Here is a 21,585-nt window from a genome sequence, read left to right as displayed (position 1 = left end):
TATAATTTATGTATAATGTTTTTTAATTAGTATAATTTTTATTATTTTTATATTTTAAAAAAATTATAATTTGATTAAATTATAATTTGATTGTTCCAAGTATAATGTATATTATATATATACATATACATGCATAAGTACAAGTATATATATATATATATATATGTATATATGTATATAATGTATATATAATTAGGGATGGACATGGAACCCAAACCCGACGGATTTTGATCCGACCGACCCGATCGGGTCGATTTTTTTTAAATTCGAGGTCAGGTCGGATTTTATATTAAAATTTTTAGAGTCGAGTCGGAGTCGGATTGGGGGCTAAAATAATCCTACCAGACCCGACCCGCATAGTTAATGAATAATTATTTTTTTTAATTTTTTTTACTTTCCTATTCCGACAATTTTTGGTTCCCGAGGGCGTGACTTCCAATAATTATTTTAACGATTGATTTAACACCTTTTAATGCTTTTTCACGGCTTTTCCCCTTCTTTTTTTTCTCGGCTATACCATAATGGTGTTTGAATAATAATAATAATAATAATATAATGACAACAAATTATATACTATATAAGGACAAAAGAAATAGACAAATAATAAAACTTATTCTTCAGTTTGACTTCCTGTAAACAAGTAAAGCGAGAAAGCTCAGAAAAACACTAATGGACAGTTTGACTTTTCACGTCGCGGGGGTTCCAACAATTATTTTAATTATTTTATATTTTAAATAAAAAAATTTGTGGGTTTTAATAAATAAAAATTTAATCAGATCGGATCGAGACGAATTTTTTAAACTATCTTGTAACCCAGATTACATGGCGGAGTGGACGAAGCTCATGAGCCAACAAGACTGTTTCATAAGTCGAGTAAATACCGGACCAAACATGTTGCAGCCGCCTTCCTTGTTGGTTCTTCAAGGTATTGGGGAAATTGCAATTGAACATCTGAGACAGCATAAGAATGGTTTGCTTCTGCAGCAAGCTTTTGACTTGAAGATGAGAATGTGTGCTTACTGGAAGATATTTAAGGTGAGATTGGTTGATTCCATGGCATTGCATTTACAGTATAGTGTTCATAATCTTGTGAACAATGACATGGAGGAGATTGTGAAGGACTTGATGGGAGCAGATGGGTATGGAATTGAGAGGATGACAATGGAATCCCCTGTAATGGCTGCAAAGCGTGCGAAGCTCAAAAGGAGCATCGAGCTGTTAAAGGAGTCCAAAGATAGTGTGGACAAGATCATGGACAGGATTGCTGTTTATGACTATTAACTACTTAAGTTGTTTTTTTTTTCAAATCAAATTTATGTCTTAATGCTTTGCTTTATAGCGTGCTTTTAAGTTTGTGTGTGTTTTCTATGTGATAATATTTTACAGAAATAATAAAATGGACTAATTAATCCTTTAAATGTTAAACTCTTTATATTGATTTGGAATACAATGTTAAGCTCTGTTTTCTGAGAGCCAATGAAGTTTGTCTATCACCCAACAAATAAACTTGTATCCTGCTCTTTCTGTTCAGTCCAACTATAGCCAGGATCCTTAACAATCTGTTTGTCGCTCATCAGCTCTCTGATGGCCCTTACATCATCCCATCTTCCTAAAGAAGAATAGATATTGGCTAGAAGCACGTACGGTGTGGGGTTTTCAGGGTCAAGCCGGAAGAGTTCCTGTGCTGCTCGTTGAGCTAAGCTGACAATTCCATGGACTCTACAACAACTAAGTACAACTTCCCATACAACTGGATCATCTTTATGTGGCATCTGCTCCATAAGGAGCTCCACGTCATGAAAATGACCGGCTCGACCAAGACAATCGATGATGCAAGTATAATGATCTAATTCTGGGTCAACCCCATGCTCACTCTGCATTGAGTTGAAAATTCTGAAACCCTGATCTACTAATCCTGAGTGACTACATGCAGTCAGAACAGAAATAAATGTTATGGGATCAGGTTTTACACCTGATGCAATAATGTCTTGAATAAAAATTAACTTTTTTTGGGTAAACTATTAGTTTAATATCTCAACCATTATTTTTATTTTTTTGGTCACCTAATTATTTTTTGTTTCAAAATCATACCTATCATTTAATTTTAGTGTCATTTTGGTTACATGTGTTAAAAATTAACGGTGTTGTTGTCGTGTCACATCATCATTGAAAAAATAGAGCAACTATCATGTTAACAGTTCTGTTAAATTTTTAACGGTAAGTGACCAAAATGAAACCAAAACTAAAAGTTAGGTATGCTTTTAAAAAATAGTTGGATGACCAAAACAATACAAAAGTGATCATTTTAGTATTAAATGTGTAGTTTACCATTGTTTTAAAACATATAAATTTCTTATAACTAAATTTACCCGACGGAGATCAATTCCACCCTACGATTGCAAGGTATGTATGTAACCTTAAACCCACTAGACTAGAATTAAACAAGTCATTCGGCCTTGGAAATTTGTATTCGTAATTCTGATCTTTACTAGGCTTCAGCTTCGGCATTCTGAAACTAGAGATCTGCCAAGTGTAGGTCACACCCATTCCAAAATGTCGAGCGACAGTAGTAGTAGCTTTGAACTGAAAGGTCTCCAAATGAAGCAAGATGACAAGTTCTTCTCCAGGCTGATGTCCAAGGAAACTTCCATGGCTAATTCTTCTTCCAGAGTCTACTACGGCGGAGCCTCCGTTGCTGTTCCGTTCATGTGGGAATCACACCCTGGAACCTCCAAGCATCCTGCTTCTCACACTGCTCTCCCTCCTTTGACCCCTCCTCCTTCCTATCCCTATCATTCCTCCCTCGACTCCAAATCCAACCACAAAAATAGCTCCAAACCCACCCTTTTCGCCTCCATCTTTCCCTGTCTTAACTGCGCTTCTCCGTCGTTGCATGCTTCCAGTTCTTCCCCGTTTGCTAATCCTTCCATGAACCGAAAGTTAATCGAGAGACGATGGAGCTATTAATTAAGGTATTAATATCTATGACTGAGATGTTAGTATTAATTTGTTGCTTGTCACCATTTTCGTTGTAGGGAGAAACGAATTTAGTATCAATAACAAAGTACTAATTATCATTTCAATGAAATACCAATTAATGCATGGCTAGTGGCTACCGGTACAATTTTTTTTATCTATTGATCAAGTTTGCCTTATTAACCCTAAAAAGAGAACAAAAAGAGTAAACCCTTTTATCTTTTTTATTTACTTTTACTTTATTATTTTGGAAATTTATCTTTAAAGTAAAATATTCCTCCAGTACTCTAGTCCATTCTTCCATGTTCTTTGGTAAATTGCATTAAATAATCACGTGGGATGAATCAATTCAACGTACCCTTGCCTTTTAAGTGTTTACTTTTCACACATTTTTTTTAAGAAATCTTATTATAAAGTAATATTTATATACGATGTTAAATTTAATTAAATTTATATATATATATATAGATAAAATTGTTTAAGTTCAGATCATTTAAATAAAACAATATTTTTTTACTATTAAAATCACAATTTAGATTCTATTTTTTCACACACTAGCATCAAAGGAATGGTGAAGAATCAATTAACACCGCCATGTTTGTTTCAATTTTAGACCCATTGGTGAGGTGAGTGGGAATATTTATGGGGGAGTACAAGGGAGTTGGTTTGGTCCCCTTCAACTTCAACCTTACCTAATACGATACCAGCAAATTAATAATAAGGTTGCATTGTGTTACCTACTTGCTGCTTACAAGGTTATAGGTAATTGAACTTTTGGGTAAAAGAAATTAAACTAATCCCCAAATAAATAGAAATAAACTTATAAACACCATCTTTAAGTAGAATCATTATTTGGTAGGTTAAAAATGGAGTATTTTAATTTCTCATCTAATTATATATTCAAATTAAAAAAAGAACTTTTAATATATAAACAGTGAAAAATTGTGATTGAGCGTTTATTATCAAATAATTAAGAGTATTTAGAACATATATTACTTTATAATCAACTTTAATATTATATATAAAGTGTAAAATGTATTTTAAACCATCGATTTATTTTAATAATATTTATTTTATTTAGAATTTAAGGATATAGACTTTAAGATTTATGATTCAAAATTAGAATAGATCAATTGTATATAATAAAATATAAAACAATTTTTAAAGGAATTAAAAAACTCTATTACTACTTGATTTTAAGGTGGGTACATGTTTACTTTAAAATTTGAACGTTCTTCGGTTAATTATTCATTTTATTGATTGAGTTCATTTAAAAAAAATTGTGGTCTTCTCATATAAATTTTTTATATTATTAATATATATATCTTAAAAAATATTTCTAAATCCCTCACTATGTACTATTAATTTATTAAATAATCCATTTACGCAACTAGCATATTGAAGAATAAGTGCAAAATTGGGATTAGGTTATGTGGAGGATTGATTTTCTTCCCGAAGTTACTATGGTCCTTTCGTATTCTCGTCATTACCCGTTATCTATAAATTTGGCTTTGGTCGAGAAAAACAAATACAACCAAGATTAACTACTTATAATTATGGTTAAATTATTTTATTACGAAATATACAATAATGTTAGAGTTAATTATATTATATATTCTTAAATTATTATTTTTATTCTAGATCAGTCTTTAAAATTTTTAATGATAAAATTTTATTTTTATTTTTTATTTTAAATTAATTCTGAATTAATTAATCTTTTAAACATCTCAATTTATCCTTAAATTATGATCCCTGTTTTTAAATATTTCATACCTTAACAAATTACCAACGATATGATTTCCTATCCAAGTAACTAAATCAAGTTCAAGTCATGACGTAAAATCACTATAACAAATCAGTGGCGGAACAACATGGAGATTAGAGGGAGTCATGATCCCCTTAAGACTTGGGAAAATTATTTTAAGACCCTTTGGAATTTTTAAAAGTTTTATTTATCTCACTTAAAATATTTGAAAAAAATATTTTATTTTCTTAAAATTATTAAAATTTCATATTGATATACATACATATTTATATGTTTATAAATAAAATTCAATTGATATTCTCAAAATATAAATTTTATATATACAGTGTCATAAAAAATATATGAATTTAAAATTATTTATTAAAATATTAGTTTTTTTTCTTTTTATGTCTAATAGCTTAGAATTAAAAAGTATTGGTAATATATAATTAGTATACACACAAATTTAATTATTTTCTATAACTTTTATTTTGTTATTGTTATTTTTTATTTCTAAAATCATGGTTTTCTTCTCTCCTCCTATTTTTATAATATTTTTGAATAAAATAAAATAAGAAAATTTACATCGGACGAGACCAAAACTTGATTTTCTTCAAAATTTAAATGAATAAAAATTCAAAAATTAAATGAATGAAAATTCAAAATTTTCAATGATCTAACATAATATTTTAAACACTTTTAGACTCTTACTTTATTCTATAAATAAAGGTAAAATTCTGTTATTTTTCTTAATATTTTAAGTGTTTCATTTACAACTTGATTGCCAAAATTTGTTACTATAATTTAATTTAATTTACATGAGATTTAATAGACTAAGCTATTGTTAGAATTACTTTAGATATTTGGCCCCTCCAATATAAAATGTCCAGTTCAGCCACCTTAACAAATAGATTAAAACGAAATACTACACCATTCATGTGTCAAATAATTTTTAATAGTTTTTTAATTTTTTACAATTTTAATATTTTTAAAAATGGTTTTAAATTTAATTTTTTATATTTTATAATTTGTTAAATTTTAATTTTTATATAATTTTTTTATTTTTAATAGTACTTTATTGTTAGTAATTTTATTATTTTTAATAATTTATTTTTAATATTTTTAAATTTTTATTTAATTATTACATAAAAGATTAATTATGCTCTCGAATTTCCTAAAACAATTAATGTTGTTATCGAATTTTCTAAAAAAAATTCAAAGATTACCTTTCTATCATGCCATAATTTACACATAAACTACCACATCAACGTTGTTAATTGTCACATTATCATTATGGACTACTATATCAACATAATAGACTATCATATTAACAACATTAACAATCACGTCAACAAAATAACAATCAATCTTAGTCAAGGACCTAAATGGATGCAATTCGTGAATTCAAAGGCCAAACTGATATGTTTTCTACAATGAGACTAAATTGATTTTTAGTATGAACTCAAAGACAAAAATATTTCTTTAGCCTTAATAATAATAATAATTTAATTATTGACTGCATATCGTAATAAATTCATTTTTTAAGAATCTGTATTGATTATAAGTTAATATATATCTAGAAATTCTTTTATATTAATAACATATATATACTCTACAGACATAATTATTTGAATCTAAACTTTTTAGAAAAAATAACGTGTTAGTATAGGTTTATAAATCAATTTATTCAAATAACACAATGTTTAATTTAAACAAATCGAGAGTCAACCTACAAATTTTCGAACAAACAAAATCCTATGACCAAACTCACAAATAAATGAATGACAGCAAGGAAAAGTCTGCCCATTCAAAGTTGGGTTCATTCGCGGTCTATTGATTTTACCATTTGTGGACTCAAATATTATTTAAGGTGGACACGTGTTTATCATAAAATTTAATTTTTTATATTAGCTATTCATTCAATTTGAAATTTCATTTATATTTGTCTATATAGAAATTTATGTTATTAATATATATGTTTATCTTTAAAAATATTTATGGATCTATCACTTGATTCGATTAATTTGATCAGGCCGAATTTCCTCTACATTTAAATTGTTCAGCTAAGATGCATGCATTTTGAGCTATATATGCATAATACGAGTGTTTGTTTGGTATATAAAGTTGAAAAATATTACTGCGTTCTATGAGGTCCTTTGATTGCATGAGAGAACAGTGAAAGTGGGCAAATTCTGGGATTTGAGATACAGCTAGGTTGGGTGTGGGAGATTAGTTTAGTAAGCCTGAAAATACGGGTCAAATAAGTGCCTTTTTCCCTTCAAATCTAAGCAAATTTATCCTCTCCATTTCACCACCCACTTTGATATAACATTTCTTTTAAATCATATCCAACTCTCATTTTTCTTTTTAAATTAACAACATTTACTTAAATTTCAATGAGTTGTCAAACTTACTAAGCGGTCTTAGTAATAGAAGAGAATGTCATTTTTTTTCTTAAAAATTTTGGATTCGAGTAAATACGTCAATAAGATGTGTATATTGCCAACGACCAAGAAAGATTCTAAACATATATATATTAATTGAATAAATAATTCTGATAAATCAAAGTCATATAATAGAGAAATAGAATTTATAGTTAGACCTATTTTGTATATACAGTAGTTTAGAATTCAAATTAGTATTAATTAAAGATCTTGGTAAAGGAGGGTGGTGTTAGTGTGACTAGGGATGGCAATGGGTCGGGTCGGGTCGGGTTTTTGGGCCACCCGACCCGACCCGAGAAGAAAGGGTTCTCCACCCGTGACCCGACCCGACAAAATTAATGTTTCACCCGACCCGACCCGACCCGACTTAGAAACCCGACCCGACCCGACCCGAAATAAAAAAAAAATTTAATTCAATGAAAACAGTGACTTAATTGAAAAAAATTATATATGGAGGGATATTATTGTAATTATCCCTAAATATATAAGATAAAATTATATATATTTTTCGGGTCGGGTCGGATTTTTTTACCCTAAACCCGACCCGACCCGACCCGAACAGTGCATTTTAAAAAAACCCGACCCGACCCGACCCGAACCCGAATTTTTTTTAAAAAAATCCGACCCGATCAGGTCGGGTCGGGTCAGAATCCGTCGAATTCGGGTTGAGTTGCCATCCCTAAGTGTGACCAAGTCTAAATGTAAGGTCAGTTGGGCATCTTGGAACAACAAATTGCGGGTAGTATAAGGCAATTCTGATCATAATTTGTATTCCAATTTGGGAATTGATATACAAATCATCATTTTAAGTAGAGATGGACTCTTGATTTTGACAAGAAACTAACATAGCGTGCCCTTAACCCAAGAAACCACATATTCCTATCATTTATCATCAATATATATATATATATATATATATATATATAATATTTTTTTATTTTGGATCGAGTACTACAGAGACGAGAGAACGATCTTCTTAACCTAATTTGCTCTATTCGTAAAAGTCATGATTCAAACCCTTAATTTTGCTTAAAGAACCTAGTACCTCATCCTACTAGACCAACCAATTGTTGGTAGTTTGGATAATTTTTTATTAAGTGGAAAGATATAATATTTTCAAGAAAATTATTAGATTTGGATCGAAGATAACATAAACAATCATTCTTATCATTCAACCAATTAATGTATCTCATTTTAATATAATTAAAACATATTATATTTACATTACTTGATTTAATTAAATTAAATTTTGAGTTAAATCTTATATTATTTTTATATATATCACATGGTTAAGCTAGTTGAATAGTTTGATTTTCCAAAAGTCAACACATTTAAGGATTCGCACGTGAGCAAGCAAAGATAGAACTGGCATTATATATATATATATATATATATATTATCACCTCTTCAATTTCTCCCACTCTACTTTGCTTCCATTGAAGCTCCCTCTCAAAGCACTCCTCTTACTATTATTATTTAGTGTGTCGGCAAATTATAATTCCAAGAATCGACTTTGTGTATAAATATAATTACATAAATCCATTTTGCCTATAATATTATATATTAATCCCATTTTAAACAGTGGACCATATACACATACCTTTCTCCTGTATATCTTGTCTTTTAAGCACTCTTTTCCCCCTTCTCTTATTTCCTTCTTCTTGTTCCTTCTCTTCTCCTCTCTAGCAGCCTGAGAAAATTGTTCTCCAGGCCCGAGAACATGCATGCCTGAATGTCCACCGAAAGGTAAGACCCATCAACTTAATTCACTTTTCTGAGATACCTAATTATTGATTGCATAGATATAGTAACTAGTCATTTTTTTGGGTGAAATATATTTAGGGAGAGGTTAGAGGAGATAGGGAAGAAGATAAAGAGAGAAGCAGATGTTTCATTTGGTCATCAGATGGGAAGAAGACACATACTGGGACCTCCAGGAACCCTAAATAATATTACACCATGTGCTGCCTGCAAACTCTTGAGGCGTAGATGTGCTGAAGAATGTCCATTTTCTCCATATTTCTCCCCACATGAACCCCACAAGTTTGCTTCTGTTCACAAAGTCTTTGGTGCTAGCAATGTCTCCAAGATGCTAATGGTATTCTATTTTCTTCTTCATCTAAATCTGCATTTGTTTCAAATAATGATTTGCCTTTTCATGGGGGTGAAATTCAGGAAGTACCGGAGAGCCAAAGAGCCGACGCCGCGAGCAGCCTTGTTTACGAGGCGAACGTGAGGCTAAGAGACCCTGTTTACGGCTGCATGGGTGCAATCGCAGCTCTGCAGCAGCAAGTCCATTCTTTACAAGCCGAAATCAATGCAGTGAGGACCGAGATAATACAATACAAGTGTCGGGAATCTTCCCATTTAGCCTTGCTTTCTTCTGGGGCTGTTACAATTGCTGCACCACCAACACCACCACCACCACCACCACCGTCGGCTCCATCACTTCCTCCTCCTCCTTCTTCCATGTTACCTACTACAGCTGCAGACTATAGTATAATATCAAATGAAAATGTTACCTATACTTTGGATAACAAGTATTACCTAGACAACTGAAATTAAAAAAATATACCCATATTTATTTTTCTTTGTCATGAAGCAAATGGAATAAAAGGATGAATGTTGATTCTTATTTCATTGCTTTGTGTCATATTCAGTAACACAAAATATTACTGTCTATATATACCTTTTACCTATAATTGTGGGTTGATGTATCTGTTTCTTCTACATTTGTCTCTTTGTAATATATATTGAATTTCTTGTTTCCCACCTCTTTCTAATATGCGCACTGCATTTTTCATAGTTTCTTCATATGTATATTTACTTCTGTGGTTGGTTAAATTTGTATCTCGAATCCTGCATATGTTTGTGGTGTAAAACTGGATCCTAGGTGAATTTTTTTGTTGGGTGTGATGGGAAAAGATCAAAGTGTGAACTCGTTTCATGTGAAGAACGGACTATGTGAACATGCTAATCTGTGGCGCTTGTCACGCCCTTGGAGCCTTAAACTCGAGAACATACGACCTTAGATGCTTCAGAACCACTTTTGGGCATTTTGCACCTAAGTCAGCCTGAAAACACTAAGCTAGAAGGCTTTTAGCACCACGCGGAAGCACAAAAAAAAACTTGGGAAAGAGATAGCTAACACAAACAAGAGAGAGCGTTGGGTGAATGCTCTTTGTATTCGACCAAATGAAATGAAAAGTGAAGTGAGAACAAATGAGGTGGGGAAGACCTCTATTTATAGTTGAGTCCCCTTACAATGGACGGCTAAGATCAATCTAGATCAATGGCTAAGATGAGCCCTATTAAATACAAAATCCCCTAATTTAAGGGAAGACAACCAAGCAACAATCCAATTAGTCCCATTCTTTCCTTAGATGGTTGTTCACATTGGATATGGTCAAAATCTTCTATAATCTCCTCTGATTTGTTATCTCCTTCCATATTTACCGAGCTTCTGGGATCATCTTCTGATATGCTGCCACTTTCCATATTTGCTTGGCCAGTGTGGAAAAACTCCTTAGCTTTCTTCATGGATTGGGACAAGTCTGATGGATCAGTCACGTCTAACACCTTCTTGAGAACCTTTGTTGCGGACTCAAGCACACATGTCTCAGGCCCAAACTCTATGGGCGTGACATTCTCCCCCACCGAACCTAGAGATGCCCTTGTCGCACCACTAGAATTTACTCGGACTTGCTCAACTTGGTTTCTTCCAGGTGCCTCGGCTTGTTGTTGTTCCCCCATATGAATTGCTTGCCTTGGCTTTTGCTACCATGTAGCCTTGTACTCTTTTGTCCTGTTGCGCACACCTCGATTGTAGGAACCCCTTCCTACTTGTCTAAAATTGCCTTTGAACAGATCGCCTCGATCCTTAGGCACAAGCTTGGATGACTACCCATGTCCCTTCCAATTTTTAACTGCTCCCCTTTTTATGGTTAGGTCCTTCTTGACCTAGACTCACTGAAAATGGAAAATTAGACTTAACAACACATGCAAGAGTTTTGTTCGAGATGTACCTTGTTCCTTTCGGTTGCATTCACCTAAAAGTGCATCATCCTTCCTTTCCCCTCAGAATCTAATGCTCCATGCATCTACACTTCTCCCTTGAAGTTCGGTGCTCCTTGTTACATCGGCTCTTCTACCTTGAAGTCCGATGCTTCTACCAACTACATTTATTTTAAACAAAACTAGACTGGCATACAAACACAACCGTATAAAAATCACCTCCTAATCGTTTTTATAGAATTTTTGGTGAATTTTCAAACTTACTGTCAGATTCAAAAATCTAAACAATTTTCATTACTTTGCACCCTTAATTTCTCCATCAATTCTTTTAATTTACACATTGATCCTTACAACTTTATAAGGATTACATAATCATCCATTCATCATGTCTAACTTCAATTTCATGCTAATTTCCATTTCAAACCCATATATTCATCTTTTTACAATTTAATCCCAAACCTTTATAAACTTTCAAATTGATTCAAACAACTTGTAAGACCACTATTTAATATTCCAATACGACATTTAAACATAGTACATCAACTATTGCATTATAATCACTTAAATCCCCAATTTTCAAAACTTTACGATTTGGTCCCCAAACTTTAACAAGCTTCCAAATTGGTCTAAATCACAATCCAAAGCATGTAGAATAATTCATACATCATTTCTGACCCTTAGGGTAGGCCTGTAAACGAACCGAACGCACACGAACGGAGGTATGTTCATGTTCGTTCATTTAATAAATAAACGAACACGAACATAAACGAACAAATTTTTTTTTGTTCATGTTCGTTCATTAAGGAATATAGCTTGTTCATGTTCGTTCATTTAATAAATAAACGAACATAAACGTTGGAGACCCTAACTTCCATTGTTCTTTCATGAAAAATAGTCGACAATGCAAATAAACCAAATCTACAGTGATAAATAGCGTAAGAGCTGATTCGTAGTGATGAAATGTTTGAAGATATCATATATTTCGATTGATCTTTTAAAGATATTAAATGATTCACACGACTTTAATTTAACGTTATAACATTTATCTCAGTGGTCCATGATTACATATGAACAATCATTTTCCACTACGTTATTCTAATAAATTCTCCGGCTAAAAGTTTTATGACATCAATGTCAGACTTTAGTGAGATTTGTTAATAATGGTCCTTTCTGTTGGCATAGTCGAAAATTTAACAGCATGAAGATTTCGAACGGTACAAATTGGACTACAAGGCAATAACATAGATCCGAAATCCCTCTGATGCTTCATATCGTAACTGATATTATTGCTAAACTACCATTCAAAATTTTAATCTACCTAAAGTCTACTCCACAACTAAAGGTCACACAAGAACTATGAAAATAAAAGTTCATTGTTAAAGTGTATTTTCTACTTATTAATGGGTTTTTCCTAGAAAACCCATTACTTCCGCTATTACACTCTTTTTCAAAAATTGCATGGAAACCTTTGTTTTGTTTTCAAGCAAATTCTATATATTTTTCTCTTTATTAATGCTCATATACTTCCAATTGTTACCTTTATCTTCCCATCTATTTCTAGAAAGAAGTATGATGTTTTCTTGAGTTTTAGATGTGAAGATACCCGCAATAACTTTATATATCAACTATTAAGCCAAATAAAACAGAGAAATAGATGAAAACAGACCTGTAAAACATCATATTGCATTATAATATAACTTGTTTTGAAGCTTTCACCGATCGTCTCCACTCTTCAGTGAACACTAGGGTTTGGGAAAAAAAGGGAAAATGAATATAAGTGTGAGGTGCCTCACGGATTAACATATTGGATTTAATCTCCAAATAAAATTGGGTTAATTATGGAGTTGGTCATCAAAATATCAGATTAATTAATATTTTTAAGATACTTACAAATTGGTCACCAAAATTGATTTAAGAAGATTGGGTTAAACATAAATGAACGAACATAAACGAACATAACCGAACGAACATAAACGAACATAATCGAACGTTCACGAACGTAAATGAATGAACGAGACCTATGTTTGTGTTCGTTCATTTAATTAAACGAACACAAGATCTTGTTCATGTTCATTCATTTAATAAATAAACACACATAAACGAACTTCCCGCCGCATGGTTCATGAACGGTTCGCTGAACGTTCAGTTCATTTACATGCCTACCTTAGGAATTTTTCAATATTTTCCCCTATTTTTATCTTCATGGCCGAAACTACTCAAAGTATATGTAGAAAAATTTTCACTTTGATTCAAGCATGAATTCAACATCTAAACATCAATTCCATACAATTTCAACCTTTTCCATATCAATTTCAATTCAAACATCTAGTTTCCTTCAAACCCTAAATTGGTCAAATATTTCATATACAATTTCTAATGATTTTCAATCATTTTTCATGCTTGGAAATGATTCTACAACATCCATAATATCATAATTCTTCATCAATTCATAAAACCCTAACATGAACATAAACCCTAGGATTTGAGAACTTCATTTTCAAGCAAGATTAGCATGAAAAATTAGTACCAAAATATAGAGCTCATCGAATCGGACAAATTTTCTTTTATGCTCGAATAGAAATTCCTAAGAAATTAGCTTGAAAAATCAAAAAGAAAATTTTCTCTTACCTTGGTTATGGTGAGCACGACTTGGAGAAGAAAATAATGAAGCAATCTTGATTTTTTTCATCTTTCTTAATTATAAAATGAATAAAAATCTCATTTAATGTCAAATTATCAATTAACCCTTAAAATTCCACCATCTTTACCATTTTACCCTTGAATTTCATGATAATTACTAAATTACCATTCTTTCATCATCCCTTACATCATCAAAGTCAAACAGGAACAAATAATTTGTCATTTTCCAATTTTTCCCTTGTATTTTTTCAAAATTTACAATCTAGCCACTAAAATCCAACGATCCATATTTAACATGGAGACATCATCTTAAATCCAATAATTCTTCAATTTAACACATGAAAAATAATATTTTTAACCTTTCCTTATCATCCTTCAAAATATCTCAAAAATTTGATTCAATCCGATTATCCAAAATTTTCTCGAACTTTATCGCTTTATACAAAATTCGTATGAAAAAATTTGATTCCCACAAAAATTTCATTCTTGGGGGTAAAATATTCATTTACGGGACCAGATTACGTAACGTTTTCAAATTACACTTTGATCCCTAAACTTTTCCCAACTTTATATTTTGGCCACTAAACTTTCAAAAATTACATTTTGGTCACTAGGTGAAATTATGGGGTATTACATTCCAAGTCCATCTAAATGAACCGAACGAACATGAACGATGATATGTTCATGTTCGTTCGTTTAACTTTAACCAAATAAACTAATGAATATAAACAACTAAACGAACATAATTTTGTGTTTGTGTTCGTTCGTTAAGGAATGTAGCTTGCATTCATTCATGTTCGTTTATTAAAATGAACAACGAACATAAACGAATGTAAACTAACATAAAATGTAACTTTCTTAAACAAAAATTCTTAAAAGAATATAAATAAACGAAGATAAATATAAATTTAATTAAACAAACAAATTATCGAATGTAAACGAATATAAACAAACATATTACATTTCACGAACGTAAATGAACGAATGAGTCCCTTGTTCGTGTTCATTCGTTTAATTATAAATAAACAAAAAATCTTGTTCATGTTCATTTATTTAATAAATAAATTGTTGAGTATTGTAAATATTAGTTAGGTGTGATATGGTTGTTACATTCTGTTAACAGTAGTTAGGAGTTAGTTACGTTACTAGTTTACTTATATAAACCATAATTGTAATCATTAACTCTAATGAAATTAAAAGTATTTTTCTCACACTCTCTTAAACTCTACATAAACAAATATAAACGAACTTTTTGTCGAATCGTTCACAAACAGTTTGATGAACGTTGGGATCATTTACAACCTTATCTATCATAAATTGATATTGCATAATAGCAATCGCGGCTTATATGAATCGGATCATCTCCTTCTAGACAACATCTAGGGCATTTATTGTTGGTAGTGATCCGCTTGACAGCTAGATTCTGTATGTGGGGAATAAAATTTCTAACAAATTTCCAAGCAAAATTTATACCTTAGCTGGGATTTGATCTTCTTCGTAGGGTGAATTAATAATATGTTTATAACCACTATAGATAGTATAAAGACCCGAACCTTCACTCTTCCGGTAAATAAAATTCTCATGGGGAAAAATTGGTTGGTGGATATTTTAATAGATTTAGCTTCTTCATTAAAAATAGACCTGATTAGAGCAGTGTTCGATCATCTTGGCTCTTCAATTATTGAGTCCTAGACACGTTGTAACTGTGAATCCGGATGAGGAGTAACCTTGCTTCTTGTTTCGTAAGAAGGGCGATGTTGGATTTCCCAAAGTCCCTAAAATCCATACTTCTTTCTTTAATGAGCACAATTCGGACCATGTGCACCAATGTATGCATGCCTCTTTTAGAGGCTGATATTTGCCACCAGAAACGAACTGCAATGGAGTTAAGTTCTTTGCAAAAACTTATTGAGAGAAGGAATCATGGCATGGTATAGAGCGTTATAGATTGAGGGATCGATTTGATGAGCACCTCCTTTCCACCAAGAGAGAAAAGGAAAACGAGTACTCCATCCCTGAATCCGTAGCTGATATTTCTCCTTAATTTTGAGGAATACCCTTAGGTGGCGTTTGGTTCGCTGGAATGTTTATGATGGAATTGGAATCTGTGAAGGAATTGGAATCTGTCAGGAATTGGAATCAAATTTCATATTCTGTTTGGTTGGCAGGAAATGGAATTGGAATCCAATTTCATATTCTGTTTGGCTCGTAGACATGTCAGATGAATTTGATTTCAGTAATATAAAATGACAGAATTGCCCTTCTTGTTTTTTTGCTTTATTTTAGTTTATTTTACAACTTAACATGTAGTAATATATTATAAAAAATTTAAAAATATTAAATTTTCATTTTATTGATTGACTATTCATTTCAATAAATTATAAAAATCATGCTAATTAACATCATAAGTTAAAATCATCGCAATCAAAATATGTTAATAAGTTACCAAAAGATAGAGCAATATTTCGATACATTCCAATCGGAGTATGCTAATTAGTTACCAAAAAATATACCAAAAACTATTTTTATTCAATATATGAATTAGAAATTCGACCCGACACGACACAAAATAATAAAAAAATTATTTTTATTCAATAAAAATATTGACTTAATTGAAAAAAATTATATATAGAGGGGTATTATTGTAATTATTCCTAAATATATAAGGTAAAAGTATATATATTTTTTGGGTCAATACGGTTTTTTTACCCTAAGCCTGAACCCGACCTGACCCGAATATCACACTTAAAAAAACCCGACCCGAATATCACACTTAAAAAAACCCGACCCGAATATCACATTTAAAAAAACCAGACCCGACTCGACCCGAATATCAAACTTAAAAAACCCGACCCGACCTGAACAAAATAAAGTTTCACCCGACCCGACCTGAATATATGAATTAGAAATCCGACCCGACCCGAAATAATAAAAAAATTATTTTTATTCAATAAAAACAATGACTTAATTGAAAAATATATATATAGAGGGGTATTATTGTAATTATTCCTAAATATATAAGATAAAATTATATATATTTTCGGGTCAGATATTTTTCACCTTAAACCCGAACTCGACCCGACCCAAATATCACACTTAAAAAAACCGACCCGACCCGACCAAAATAAAGTTTCACCCGACCTGACCCAAATATATGAATTAGAAACCCGACCCGACTTGAAATAATAAAAAAAAATATTTTTATTCAATATATGAATAAGTTACCAAAAGATTGATGAGGGTAGTATGGTCAAATTTCAATTCCCTCCAACAAGGGAATTGAATTACATCCATTCTTGGATGTAATTCACTTTCCCTCATTTGATGGAAAGTTGAAGCCATAAGGGATTCCAATTCCCTTGGAAAACTTGAACCAAACATGGAAAAGTGGTGGAATTGGATTCCAATTCCCCCCAATTCCAAGAGATTCCATCCAACCAAACGCCACCTTATTTCCTTATGTGTGGATTTATTTTCTTTCAAAAAAAAAGGTGACACGTGGTACCTCCTTATTCGATGATTAAATTTATTCTAATTTATTAAAATTAGGACTAAATTGAAAGAATCTATAAGTAACATGAACCAATTGTATAATTATGCCAAAATATTTTAACTGTCACGTCACCTATCCCGTTAAATATTAACGGTCGGTGGCTTGATTGAAGCATTTAAATAGCTGGGTGGTTTAATTGATCAAATCGAAACGTCGATGGTCAAAATGAAAGTGAGCAATAGTTTAGTTGTCACCCGTGTAATCAGGTACGTCCTAAAAGATGTGTATGTCATATGTTACTTTTTAAAATGAGACCCCTAAAATAATTTATAATAAGATAAAATTATAAAATATCAAAATTTATCGTATTACGATTGTTTCTTACAAAATAAAAAAATCTAAACATATGAAACAACTTTATGATCGTGACATTTTATTTAAAAAATGTTATCTTTTGGACTCTCTTAAAAATAAAATTGCGACGTTTTTTTTAAAAGTACGATACTCTCAAATTTTAAAACCTTATAATGTATCACATACCCTATTTATTGATGTACAGACGTGCGTGTAATTTACCCTACAATTAACTTGAATTTTTGAAAAATTCCAACTTAAAGAAATACTTTATCCGATCGATTAAGTGCACAATCAAGAGTCCATGCTTGGGCTTGAAACTAATTTGTTCGGCCATTGGATTTAAAATTGCTTAGTAGTTCTTTTTTTATCCAAATCATATTTATTTATATAAAAACATACCAAAACCTTCCATCCCTTTTACATAACGTCTCCCAAAAAGAACAAAATCTCCCAAGAACCAGAAGACATATAGAGTGAAGGCCAAATCTCTGTGAATTTTTTTTTCTCAGACTCATTTTGAACTCAAGTTTGATTTCTCAACCTTTTCATTACAAGTTTTCGCAAGTAGTAGAGGTGTCACTATTTTGTAAAGAAAATAAACAAATCTTTCATATATAAATTTTGCAGTTTGACTTTTAACAAAATGGATGAACTTCTTGGTGACTCGACTTTCAAGAAAAGAAGATTTAAGTATCTTTACTGTGGTGAGAGCATTGTTCCAGAAAGTTTGCAGGCTTTCAAGCCTTGTTGAATCAAAGAAGTACTTTCACATATCGTTGATCCATATGAAAGACTTACAGAACATGATTATATTTCAATCTGTGGATGGGACAACATATTCGGAGTTCAGAATATTAAATACTATATGGATGGGTAGGTCTTATGACCTTTAGTTAATCCGGCTATTTTTCAGAATTTAGTCCCAGTGAAAAGTGTTCTTCTCTACGGACCATCTGGCTGCAGCAAATCATTAATTGCGAAGGCAATTTCAACCGAGAAAGATGTAATCTTCATTCACATCTATCCATCTTCGCTGACTGGGAGAGATTTTGTAGGGATTTTGTGAGAGTACTCTTCCTACTAGGAAAGGAGATGAAGCCTTCTGTAATTTTTTAGATCATTTTGAGCAAGCTTTTTCTAGATAGGAGGTAAGACAACAAATACTCGCGGAGATGGACAACGTCCTTGGCGAGAGGGTGGTACTTATAACAGCAACTAGCAAGTCAAAAGACCTGGATACGGTCGTCATTGCTAAATTCACCAAAAAAAAATATTTGTTCCACCACCTGATTCTGGAGCTAGAATTGTAATTATTTAAAAAGCAATGAATACTTTGGGAAATGCTTGCCTTACTGAGGTACAACTACATGTTGGGAATCACGTTCTTTCCCGTTTCGTGAAGTTAAGATAGACACTTAAATATTAAGGATAGTAAAGAGACCACAAGAGTATAATTCTCCAATTTGGAGATTCTTCCACTATACAAAATAATAGTAGGATTATAAGAATGTATTCACAAAATTTGACTTATACTTTGTGGCTCACTCAAACTTGAGGATAAAGACTTCCCAAGCTATCTCTATTCTCTCTCAAAGAGGCTCTCTAACTCTCTAGTTTTTCACTCTAAGAAGTGAACTCTCTTAGTATTTTTGGATTTCTTGGGATGGTTAGGAATGAAGTCTCTCACCCCTATTTATACTACTCCACCTCCACAATGAATGGTGGAGATTACTTACATCCAATGGTGGAGATTAATTATCTAGAATGCTCCACACACTCTAAGAAGCTCTACACTCTTCCACTCCCTTCCATATTCTTCAATACTTTTCCATAAGGTTCCACACATCTCCAGAATATTCCATATGATTACACACTCTTCCACAAGCTTCTAGAGAGTTCTACACTTCTCTAGAGTTCTCCGGAATGTTCTAGAAAATTATACACTTCTCCAGAAAGCTCTAGAATTTTCTAGAATCTCTCTAATTAAGGAGGGATCCTGCATTACAACACTTGGGTTTTAATACAAACTGATTTACCGAAGTTGATTTAGAAAAGCTCATATCTGAGTGTCAACTAGGTTCTTTAAGAAGTGTTGCGGGGAATAAAAGAATATCAGAAGTTCAACCTCATGAGGTGCCACAATTTAGTTTCCTAGAGTTGATTAGTGTACTCCAGAATATGAAACTAAGTATAACAGCAACAGAAATTCAAGAGTATTTGATGCAGCAAACCACATTGGCCTCATTGGGTTTATTAGGGTTTAGGGTTGAAGGATCCAATGTTCATATGAATTTGTGTTGTATAGGTTTTACTACTAACTTTTCTTTTGAACCAAGAAATATATAAAATTTCTAATTTTCTTTCTTTTGACTAAAAAACTTATAATTTTCTTAAAAAAATTATTATACAGTGTGCATTGCAATTTGAAGGAATAAACCTAAATGTGTAGTCGTGGATAAAATTTTTAAATATTTAAAAATATCTACTTCAAATTTGTAATGAATAATAATTATAATTTTGAATCCAAATAACATCATAATTCCAAATTACAATCTAAAAGGAATAGAGTTTCTAAATAAGTAGTTTCTTTAAAAAGATTTGGGATATATGGTATTAGAATTATGCTTATTTATTAAATATTGAAAAACTTAAGTTTTTTAACAGTAAGGTTGCATGATCCAATGGATAAGGCGCTGATTTATGGAACCAATGTTTCTGGGTTCGATTCCCAGTGGAGTCGCAGGTTGGATTTACCAATCAAAATGGACAAAACTGTTTTTCTTTTCTATTTGGGCAAATTCCACATAAAAGAAATACAAAGCAAGTTCTCAATTAATGCATGAATTAATAACAGGGTATATTATTTGGTCACAAATTTATATTTATAATTATATTTCAATTATTCACTTTTTATATTCTAAAATCATATATATCTAATGTTATGTTTTATTTCTGTTTTAGTATTCCTTTATTAAATTTGATTTATTGACTTAACATTAATAATGATGTGATATGATATAATGATAATTTTAATATTCAAAATTTACCCATTCTATTAGGCCTGTAAATGAACAGAACGTTCAGCGAATCGTTCATGAACCGTGCGGCGGGAAGTTCGTTTATGTGCGTTTATTTATTAAATGAACGAACATGAACAAGATTTTGTGTTCGTTTAATTAAATGAACGAACATGAACATAGGTCTCGTTCGTTCATTTACGTTCGTGAACGTTCGTTTATGTTCGTTCGATTATGTTCGTTTATGTTCGTTTGGTTATGTTCGTTTATGTTCATTCATTTATGTTTAACCCAATCTTCTTAAATCAATTTTGGTGACCAATTTGTAAGTATCTTACAAATATTAATTAATCTGATATTCTAATGACCAACTCCATAATTAACCCAATTTTATTTGGAGATTAAATCCAATATATTAACCCGTGAGACACCTCGCACCTATATTCATTTTCCCCATTTTTTCCCAAACACTAGTGTTCACTGGAGAGTGGAGACGATCGTTGAAAGCTTCAAAACAAGTTATATTATAGTGCAATATGAAGTTTTACATGCCTACTTCCATCTCTTTCTCTGTTTTATTTGGCTTAATAGTTAATATGTAAAGTTATTGCAGGTATCTTCACATCTAAAACTCAAGAAAACATCATACTTCTTTCTAAAAATAGATGGGAAGATAAAGGTAACAATCAGAAGTATACGAGCATCAGTAAAGAGAAAAATATATAGAATTTGTCAGAAAACAAAAAAAAAATTTCTATGCAATTTCTGAAAAAGAATGTAATAGCGGAAGTCATTGGTTTTCCAGGAAGAGCCCATTAATAAGTAGAAAATACACTTTGACAATGAACTTTTGTTTTATAGTTCTTGTGTGACTTTTAGTTGTAGAGTAGACTTTAGGTA

The 21,585-nt window shown here is 31.6% G+C and overlaps 2 protein-coding genes across 2 annotated transcripts; both read left to right on the top strand.

Annotated features, from left to right (window-relative positions):
* Positions 1-2,553: 2,553 nt before the first annotated feature.
* Positions 2,554-2,967, top strand: LOC120161492. Its single transcript, XM_039171722.1, has one exon. The coding sequence runs from the start codon at positions 2,554-2,556 to the stop codon at positions 2,965-2,967; it is 414 nt and encodes a 137-aa protein (XP_039027653.1).
* Positions 2,968-8,821: 5,854 nt separating this feature from the next.
* On the top strand, positions 8,822-9,775 carry LOC120161690 (LOB domain-containing protein 15-like). The gene is made up of 3 exons (XM_039171905.1): positions 8,822-8,910; positions 9,007-9,262; positions 9,340-9,775. Exons 1-3 carry the CDS (start codon positions 8,897-8,899, stop codon positions 9,721-9,723), a joined length of 654 nt encoding a protein of 217 aa, XP_039027836.1. The 5' UTR covers positions 8,822-8,896; the 3' UTR covers positions 9,724-9,775.
* The last annotated feature ends 11,810 nt before the right edge of the window (positions 9,776-21,585 follow it).

This window comes from Hibiscus syriacus, unplaced genomic scaffold (assembly GCF_006381635.1).
Source record: "Hibiscus syriacus cultivar Baekdansim isolate YM2019G1 unplaced genomic scaffold, ASM638163v2 tig00111402_pilon, whole genome shotgun sequence".
In the NCBI taxonomy this organism is placed as follows: Eukaryota; Viridiplantae; Streptophyta; class Magnoliopsida; order Malvales; family Malvaceae; genus Hibiscus; species Hibiscus syriacus.
Note: the sequence above shows the minus strand (reverse complement) of the source record. Positions and strands in the feature narration are given on the sequence as shown.